At 36.5% G+C, this 9,857-nt stretch overlaps 1 protein-coding gene across 3 annotated transcripts in view; it reads right to left on the reverse strand.

Moving 5' to 3' along the window:
- Window positions 1-1,548: 1,548 nt before the first annotated feature.
- The window catches only part of LOC107687663 (globoside alpha-1,3-N-acetylgalactosaminyltransferase 1-like), a 22,199-nt gene continuing 13,890 nt past the window's right edge, over window positions 1,549-9,857 (reverse strand). For all 3 annotated transcript variants that reach the window (XM_016485078.1, XM_016485080.1, XM_016485079.1), the window contains exons 2-7: window positions 7,484-7,519; window positions 7,039-7,065; window positions 6,249-6,296; window positions 4,638-4,667; window positions 4,395-4,532; window positions 1,549-2,462 (exon numbers count right to left, since the gene is read on the reverse strand). In XM_016485078.1, the coding sequence (XP_016340564.1) occupies window positions 1,772-2,462; window positions 4,395-4,532; window positions 4,638-4,667; window positions 6,249-6,296; window positions 7,039-7,065; window positions 7,484-7,519 (970 nt within the window). In that variant the 3' untranslated portion in view covers window positions 1,549-1,771. The remainder of the gene's footprint in view (window positions 2,463-4,394; window positions 4,533-4,637; window positions 4,668-6,248; window positions 6,297-7,038; window positions 7,066-7,483; window positions 7,520-9,857) is intronic.

Raw genomic sequence — 9,857 nt, forward strand, 5'->3', positions numbered from 1 at the left:
ATATTTTATACCTAAAATAATACTCAATCATTTCCTGCATCCTGCTGTACTTCCCTGAATAAGTCTTTAAAGGTGTTGTAGGCTAATAAGTCGTTCTAAGTAAGTTCTGAGTAATAAATTGAAAAAGCTCCCACCTGTATATGACTAAACAAAATAACATGTAGTTTACTTGAGGTTCTGCTATAAATGTGTCTATTAGAAACATTAATTTAAATTAATAAATTATACAAAAAATTGTTTGAAATTAAGACGAGTTTTTGAACGGAAGTCCTGAATGACTGTTGTTAAAGGTCATTTCATGAATTTTAATGATTTTCAATGCCCGGCAGAAACCCTGCCTTTGTTGGAAAAGTAAATAAATAATTTTAATTATGTTTGCTTGTTATAACACTTTTCAGTAACACTATTTCATATTACAGTAAATGTATATAGTTAAACATAGGCCTATACATATATTTACAACAGATGTTGCAAATTTAAAGATGGTGTTGATAAATCACATTCAATTAATGTGAAGATCTAGTCAGGGTTCTCAGTCCCGCTCCTGGAGGGCCAATGTTTGTTTTTAACTCCAAATTTGTTTTCCTTTCCTTTCATAAAGTATAGAGTTCAAGTTACCTCTGAGTGTTACAATTATAGGATATTTCAGAAACTTAAAAAAGCTACTACACTTTACTGTAATATGAAATAGTGTTACTGAAAAGTGTTATAACATAAGTGAGGTGCCTACTCTCCTAAATGAAAGATAAGAAGTTGACAAAAAGATTGAATCCAATCTTTGTTGATAATATAGCATAATGAGTGATTTATAAGCATTTGTTTGAGAATGCAATAACATTAACTAGTATTTTCGGGAAAAAGAAAATTTTCTAAGAGCAAAAAGGACCCCAACACCACATGAGGGTACATACATTTAAACTATATTTGCTTAAAACATACCAGAAGAAAATGTTTTTTTATTTTAGTTAATAATTCAGTTAGACCGTTAGGAAGTGACTTTATACATTTAGTGCTTTAATTTATCTGGTCTTATTTGCTCCTTCCAGTGCTTCTGTCACGTTTATGGACTGTTTTTTGTTTTGTTTCCCTCTGTTCCTGCCTTCTGTTTCTGTATGCCCTTATTTGGTTATGTTCCTGTCCTCATTATAGTTCGTTATGTTCATTTGGTTTTCCCGTGTGTTTGATTGTTGATTGCTCCCAGGCGTGTCTTGTCAATTACCCCATGTACTTAAGTTCCTGTCTGTGTTATCTTAGTTTGTCCGGTATTGAACATCGATGTTGTGTTACCTGTGTGTCCCTGCCTGCCTTTTTTTTACCCCGTCTTGGATGATTAAAGACATTTACTTTTGAGTTTATCCCTCGTTCTTCGTTTTGCCACAGAAGGCAACCGTGACAGCTTCATACTTATCCCCAGATAGGGAGTATTTCCATGTCAGTTTTGTTGTGTGTTGAATCATGGGGGATTTTCACCTGGCACACTCTAAAGGTGCTCTGAGACAATCTGATAATCCATTCATGCTGTTGAAGTATGACAATAATGATAGACTGTTTTATCTCTCATTGATTCCATTTAATTGTAAAACTGTTTTCCTGCAATGTTATACATTTCATCCACATAACCTTTGAGAGCAGCAGTACAAATGTTGATGTACCAGAGGAAAAAATATTTGGCCACAGGTTTTGTTAGTCAATCAAGGACATCTGTTACATTTACATGTTTTCATACTAATGACATATAAAGTGCATAAATATGTGTTTCAGTTAACAGCTATTATGGGTTTGGACGAACTGCGGCATAGTTTTTAATAACTTGAGAAAAGCGAATGATTTTGACTTCGTTTGTGTGAGGTTTGAAGTCCTGCCACAGGTATTCTGGTGAGAGCACCTTGCTGGGTTTATTATACAGGAAGTACTTGTTCAAATGAGACTCCTCCTGCCATGCCGCCTCAACGGATTTAGCTGCATCAATGTCCAGCTGCTCCCGGCAGGTTTTAGCAACCTCATGTACATCTTTCACTAAGCCACCGATCACAGCTCCTCCATAATAATAATCACCCTCAGCAACAGGAATGTATGCTTGAGACTCTGGCCTGCGCTCATATGGGAACTGTTCACGGTGAGTTTGATAGTAACCAGGATGTATCACACCTATAAGACGACCCAAAGACTCTGCCCCCCATCGCCCGTAGAACTTTGTGTCCACATCAAGACTGAAAACATAGTCGGCTTCATTGACCAATCGACTTTCGATCAGTTTCTCCAGCTTTTCCATCCTGCGCAAAGTGATCTCCTGCCATCTGTTAGAACTAGCCACTGTCAACACCGTCAGTTGACGACCTTCACCCAGTTTCACTGCAGGAACCTGTTCTGGATGATCGGTGAACAGGTAATAATGCACATGAAATCCAACAAAGTAATTCTGCTCTGCGGACTCCAGGAAATCTTTAAGAAACTGCGTGTACCTGTGGGGGGGGGGAGGGGAGATGCTTAAATGTAAAGTAATGAATTAAACGGAAAAACCTTTAGTTTTTTTCCCCCTTTTGGCAATGTATTCACCATAAGGAGGCTGTAAGGCAAACTTCGATATGCTGTACATTTGAAACCATACAAAACATTAGATCAGCGGTGTCCAATTCTGCTCCTGAAGGGCCACTTTTCTGCAGAATTTAGTTCGAACACACCTGCCTTTTGTAATGTCGGGATTAGCTCAGACATGAGGAAAAGCAGGATATTCAAGAAATCACGGTTAACTTATCATTAGTTATCATCAATTCTTGCTCATGGTCCTCAGTTTCCAAAACATCACCACTTTTTTAATGCTTATCATCATAGGTATCGGGCATACTGGGTATTGGGTTGTGCAATCTTTTTTTAATCTTTAAAACGTTTTTATTATTGGGAACAATAATTATTGTTTTTTGATGCTAAATATTTAAAGTAGGTTTGTTCAGAGAGTAAGCTGCTATGGCTACTTACCTTGAAAGTTACGTCAGGCGTTGAGGTTATTATGCAACATACCCTGCTTTCTGGAAACCCCCAAACCCCCCCCAGCCTAGGATCCTATTGCAGCTAAGCATTTATTTATTAACAATACTGTCAAAAGAACACAAGATCCAGAAAAAAGAAAAAACACACACTCTAAAAAATGCTAGTTCCCTCGTCTGAGTGCTGTTTCCTGCACTCTAAAAAATGCTGGGTTAAATATGGACAAACCCAGCGACTGGGTTGTTTTCAACCAACAGTAGAGTTAAATGGTTAACCCAACCTTCTGGGTCAAAACAACCCAATCGCTGGGTTTGTCCATATTTAACCCAACATCTTTTAGAGTGCAGGAAACAGCACTCAGACGAGGGAACAAAAGGAAACAGAACATACGCAAACTAGAAGTTCGACTAACAAAAATAAGAAACTCACAGAACACTAAGACTGTGTTCTAAATTAAAATTTTAAGCATTTGCCTGGCTAACTCTCTGCCTTGTGGACTTGGATGTACATCACTGCCGAGTGCCCACTGCTGGTGAAGCCTGTATAATGAGTTTTAATGGATCACCCTGAGCCCTTGATCACGCTATGAATCCACTATAGTGCTGATTTATTTTTTATTTTATTTTTTTTGTATGAATTTTTTTGTTTTCAACCAACAGTTGGGTTAAATGGTTAACCCAACCTTCTGGGTCAAAACAACCCAATCGCTGGGTTTGTCCATATTTAACCCAACATCTTTTAGAGTGCAGGAAACAGCACTCAGACGAGGGAACAAAAGGAAACAGAACATACGCAAACTAGAAGTTCGACTAACAAAAATAAGAAACTCACAGAACACTAAGACTGTGTTCTAAATTAAAATTTTAAGCATTTGCCTGGCTAACTCTCTGCCTTGTGGACTTGGATGTACATCACTGCCGAGTGCCCACTGCTGGTGAAGCCTGTATAATGAGTTTTAATGGATCACCCTGAGCCCTTGATCACGCTATGAATCCACTATAGTGCTGATTTATTTTTTATTTTATTTTTTTTGTATGAATTTTTTATGCACTGTTCATGAGTGTCTGTCTATAAGCAAAGCGGAACACACCCCGTGTTTCTAGTGATCCTGACGATCTTGATTAGCTGGTTTAGGTGTGTCAAGCTGGAGCTAAACTCCAGGAGCAGGATCTGTCACAATACTAGATAAACAGGTTGGCATGCAGGCTTAGTGGAGAAACTGGTAAAACCATGGAGATGGCCAGATAAAACTAGACACATTTTCCTCTCGCTATACATCACAGAAAAATAACAACAGTAAAACAAACAGAAAATGTGTGCTATGTCAGTCATGTTTGTTAATTGTCTGACTCTTACAATTAATTTCAAAGCCGATGAAGATCAGAGGAAGAGATAGAAAAAAAACTCACTTTCCAAGAGCGAAGACTGTAGTTGCAATGGTGATGTTTTGTTGTTTGTAGATTGAATCGATCAGGAATGAATCAAAAGTTCCTTCCCATACAATTGGTGCTAACCATGGTGTCACGGCAATAACTTTGCCATCGAGGCTGTTTTAAATGAGCAAATAAACATACATGTGCATGAAATGCAAAGTAGTATTAAAACATCATTAATAAATAATGTAAAAAGGTTAAATATGTGTATGTTCTTACCCAACTACACTGGGCTGATTGTATGAAAGCCTGTACAATAAAATAATAACAGCGTAAATTAAACAGTTGGATTTAATTGCATTAATCTCCTAAAGTCAAAGTTTGCAATTTGTCATTATTCTAAACCGTTCTGACCTCCTGCCTACTTTTCAAACGTCTGTGGATGGTGTGTCTTACTGTGGGCTGAACATGGATCTTGACATCACAAGGTCTTAACTGACTTTAAGTTCAATGTCTGCAGCACATCACACCCAAACTCCACTAGTTTCACTGGTTACCTGTCAACATCTGCTTTCAATCAGCAAATCCATTGACAACTTTTAAAGCTCTTTCTTGTTTTATCATTCAATACCTCAGAGTTACTAATTTCATACACACCTTCCCACATACTTTGGTCCTCTGTAGTGACTCATTTAAAATAGCATACTACCATGATAGGATTTGCATTTCTTTAATATCTTTATATAGTGCTCTTCCCCTTCTTTTAGAAGCCTTGGTTTCGGAAAAATTTTTCCCATTCATTATAAAGAGTTATAAGTCATGAACCAAACCAACCAGCAACAATTTGAATCCAACATTACAAACTTACAAAAGCTCTGGAAAATCTGACAAGAAGACAAAAGGTACACAACTGCGTATAATGATGTTAACAAGGGTAGGAACTATACAACAATTCAAAGAAATGTTGTGAACGACAAATTAAAAACCCTGAAGAAATATACAAAATATTTAAAGATGCTAATTACTTACATATATATATACAGTATATATAGAAACAATAGATGTACGTTTAATACAAAATATGGACATACAAATGTTTAAGTAATTTGAGAGTGTAGAGAGATTATCATTATTATGACGAGAGAGAGAGGTTCTTATCATTATGACTATAATTATTACTATTACATTCACAGTGCTTCACAGAAGTGAAGAGGCACTTAGGAGTTCTTTGGTTAACAACCTTGTAACTCAGAGTAGGTCTGTCTTTAATGGTTTATTGTTATAAATCCTTTCCCATATGAAGAAACTGAATGGGATTTTTACTTCTGGAACCCAACTTTTGCACTCTTCATAGGGCCTAACATTCCTTGAAAAGTCATTTCAAGATACATCACTAAACCTGTCCCACCCTATTTTTTGTTTCTGAATAAAATCCTTTTTCCTCTTCACTGTATGCATTTGCTGCAGAAGTATAGAGCAGATTCTGGGTCTAAGCACTTATTTGGGATAAACAGTTTGTAAACTTTATATTCTAATCGCTGAACACATGCAGACACACATAGCAGAAGGCTAGTGTCCTTGCCTAATTGAGCCTGAGGGTGGTACTCTAATGTTGATTGACAGGCTACACATGACACACACATAGAATTATACTTTAATAAGCTACTCCTCATATAGCTTGTTAAGGATGAACAGACACGCCAACTAGTTACTGACCTGATATAGACTAACGCACATAGCTGAAACATTCAGTTTATATTGAGGTCTTTCTAGTGAACGAATATATGGTGGGGCACCATACAGACGAGCTGTGGCTTACTGCATGACAACTCCACAAACATGTCACAATAAATTTAGAGCAAAACTGTCGAAGAATATGTTTGTACTCACCCTTGTTGTGATTGCAAGTTCGAGTTTTCCTGGTGCACTTTTGTTAGGCTAAGAAATGGGGTAAAGAATCAGTGAATAACTGTGTTCTCTAATATTAAAACTTTTGTTGTGTTTGTTGGTTTGCATGTTTCTATTAACATGTTTATTTATCCACAGAACTCTTACTTCACAGTAAAGCACCATTAGCAATTACAAAAAATGTGTGCAGTTGCAAGACAAAAAGAACATGTATGTGTGACGGAGCTACTAACACATAACAACTAACATGTAATCTACCTTATTAACTGTGGGCAATGGTAAACCTCTATGGTCCAAATCATTTATAGACATGTGCAAGTAAGTGAGTGTATTTGTATGTTTACGGAGTATATACAGTACTACATTCATTTGATTACATTTTTTATCATTAAAACAAAGAAGCTTTACCGGTTGTTTAAGTACGTGGAATGTAAAAGGAATTTTCTGGGTTAAATACAACTCAATATATTTCTAACTCTTTAAATCCCCACAAGTCAATTTGCTATTAAGATGGGAAAATATGATTCTCTTTTATTAAAAAAATGTTCAAACCTTTACACAGAAAAAAAACTATATATTTTTTGTGTTCTACAATCAGGAAAGCAGGTTACCAATTTCCAGTACTATAGCTATTTACTATCTCCATTAATGTTTAAGACAGCACTCAAGAGCATCCTGTACCAGACAAAGCATTCTTAAAATATTTTTCAATTTTTCAGTATGTGTATGGGTGTATGTTTTGAGTGAGTGCATGAGCAGCGACAGTACTTACTTGAGGCATAATCTTATCTCTTTATATCTGAAACAGAGATAAAGTTACAATGCAGAAACACTGCATCCCTTATTTGGTTATCTTTTTTTTATTTGATGATCTCTTTAAAGCATGCATGCTGCCTTTACAAAGTATTGGTGAAAGTGAGCTTAAAGTTTAAAAAGGCTGTATGTATAACTTTGACTCTGAATGTACTCAAACAGAACAAACAAATCAAACATGCTAACATGGTTACTGATCCAATTACAGTTTCAGTCATAGATCGTGTCTTTTATTCTTATGTTATGAACTGTGCGAAATTATTCAAATAATTTGTCAGCACAGTAATTACATTACTTATTAATCCAAGACAGGAGTATCCCATTTATTTCCAGGAACAGTAATAAGCAATTATTAACTGGTTATGTTTTATAGATATTTACTAAAGATATTTAAAAAAACTTACCCGAATGAGACAGAGTTGTAGCCCAAAAAAATGAGTCTGTGAGGAAACACAATAACAGAACATGAATGATAAAGTGAAGCTGATCACATTTTTTTCTGAGTGAATTTACTTTTTAAATTTAATGCACAGACAAATGCAAATCCTGTTGCAGTAGTTTGAAGTGTTACAGTGATCTTCTTACACACCCAATTACTGTAGCAAACACACACGTTTAGAAAAGCTTCTATGGGTTAAATCTATTCCTATGAATTCATTTTCGTATGAATTTTAATTAACTGCTTATTAGTCGTGTAGCGTCATATTTAACTTTTGACAGGAATTAAAATGAGGCTATTTGGTATAGAAGTATTGTAGTATTGTTAAACAACATACTGAATGTTCAGCTGATGAAACAGTTTTGAAAGTTGTGAGTTGTGAAAATGACGTGATGTATAGGACCTTTACACAGTACATGTCATTGCAAAAACTATAGCTATGGATCGTTTTCATCCGCCTAAAATTCAATATGGCGTCTAACCTGTGGGGTGTATTCAGTCAACTAATGGACAAGCCCAAAGTGATTAAATATGAAAATGGTAAGATGGATATATCGGTCATGTTAGTAATGTAAGAAGTTTCATTTTACATTCGACATTCTCTCTTTCACTTCCAAGTGATTACAAGACCTCTGTAAATAAGAGAAACTGTTTGGCGCCTGTTGCAATAGGATCAGGGCCATACTGAAACAAGTTTTTTCTTCACAACAAAACCTTCAGTATAATGTTTCAGTATGCCAGACATCTCATTTCTGATGTGCATGAGCTCATCTTGACACCATATGATCTGCGTTTATTTTTAATGCACAGTTAAATGTGAGGGAGAGAGAGAGATGTTTTACAGGATAATTCAGGAGATGACCGGACAAAAATGTAGATCACAAAAACAGTCAATTTTCACACACACACACACACACACTCACACACTCACACACTCACACACACACTCAACACACACACACACACAGGGACAAGAAATTACCTCTCAACTGGGCCATTATTTCAGTCTCAGTCACCACAGACAAGAAAAAAACCTACATATTTCAAAAAGGAATTACATACCCACTTAGTAAGATGCCAAGCAACACCAGAAGAAAGGGATTTACCCGCATTGTTTTAACAGTTAGATCCTCATTCAATTTGAGAAGTGGAATGGATAATAAGATAATGGAGGAGAATAGTCCTTTTCTAAAGGGGGAAGAGTGTGTTGTGTGGTGTTGTTTAGGCAGCAACAGTCTAAGCTACCTGCAGACTCAAACAACCAATCAAACTACCCCTGGCAAATTAACAGCCAATGACTGATCGGAATCATTCAGTATCATTCATAATATCCCCAAAGAGCCTCCACACCAGATGTAAATAACACATTCTGAAAACTGTAGAGGCTACAGTAAAAGCTTGAAAGCCCACACCTGATATGCATCCACTGTTGTACAGGGACATATTTAGTTTATTAAAATGAAAAATGGTATTAAGGCAGAATAGGACCCCTTTACAGTTGTAGCCAAACCTGCAAACCCAACACTAAGCCAACAAATCAGTAGCTTCAAGTTAATGTAGAGAACAAAACAGAGAAAAGCAGCACACAATCAAAGCAGACAAACATGTGCTTAAACCCATTAATATTGATGGGAACGCACTTGTTATTTTGTGACTTCACAACCTCCAAACTTAACTGTACTTGTCAGTTTTTATAACAAAGTGACAGAAATGAAAACAATCATAAAAAGCCTTTAAACTGCTTTATGGAAGGAAATATTTCATTGTACGGATGAAAACATACACACTTAACAGTAAATATCCTCACAATAAATGTCAGTACCACACACACACACACACACACACACACACATACACACACTTCCATAGAAATCATACAGTATAAACAAACAAGGGCATGCATAAACAAACATCAGTGGATTCAAAGCATGAATTTCATTGTCATTCCTCTTGTGATCTCAGGAATAATATTATTTAGCAAACCATTGCAACTAGGGATGCACCGATACTGATACCGATGGTATCGGTATCGGCCCGATACTGAGCTCCTGTACTCGTACTCGTTAAAATGCCCCGATACCAAACGCTGATACCACCACACAGCATGTGATAAGTGCCATATTCAGACAAAGAAACACTGACAACAGAACAACAAACAGCAGAATGGAGTTATTCGAGATTAAGGATGTATACGAAGTACATGTATGCAATATTCATTAACATTCAGTATTAACGCCTGTATAGTTGATGTGCGCGAGCTGATAAACAAAGCACGCTGAGTGGATTGAGCGCGCGGCGGCGCAGATGCGCGAGCTTGTCGAGTGAATATACCTTTCTCA

This window comes from Sinocyclocheilus anshuiensis, unplaced genomic scaffold, assembly GCF_001515605.1.
Source record: "Sinocyclocheilus anshuiensis isolate Anshui unplaced genomic scaffold, SAMN03320099.WGS_v1.1 scaffold281, whole genome shotgun sequence".
Classification (NCBI taxonomy): domain Eukaryota; kingdom Metazoa; phylum Chordata; class Actinopteri; order Cypriniformes; family Cyprinidae; genus Sinocyclocheilus; species Sinocyclocheilus anshuiensis.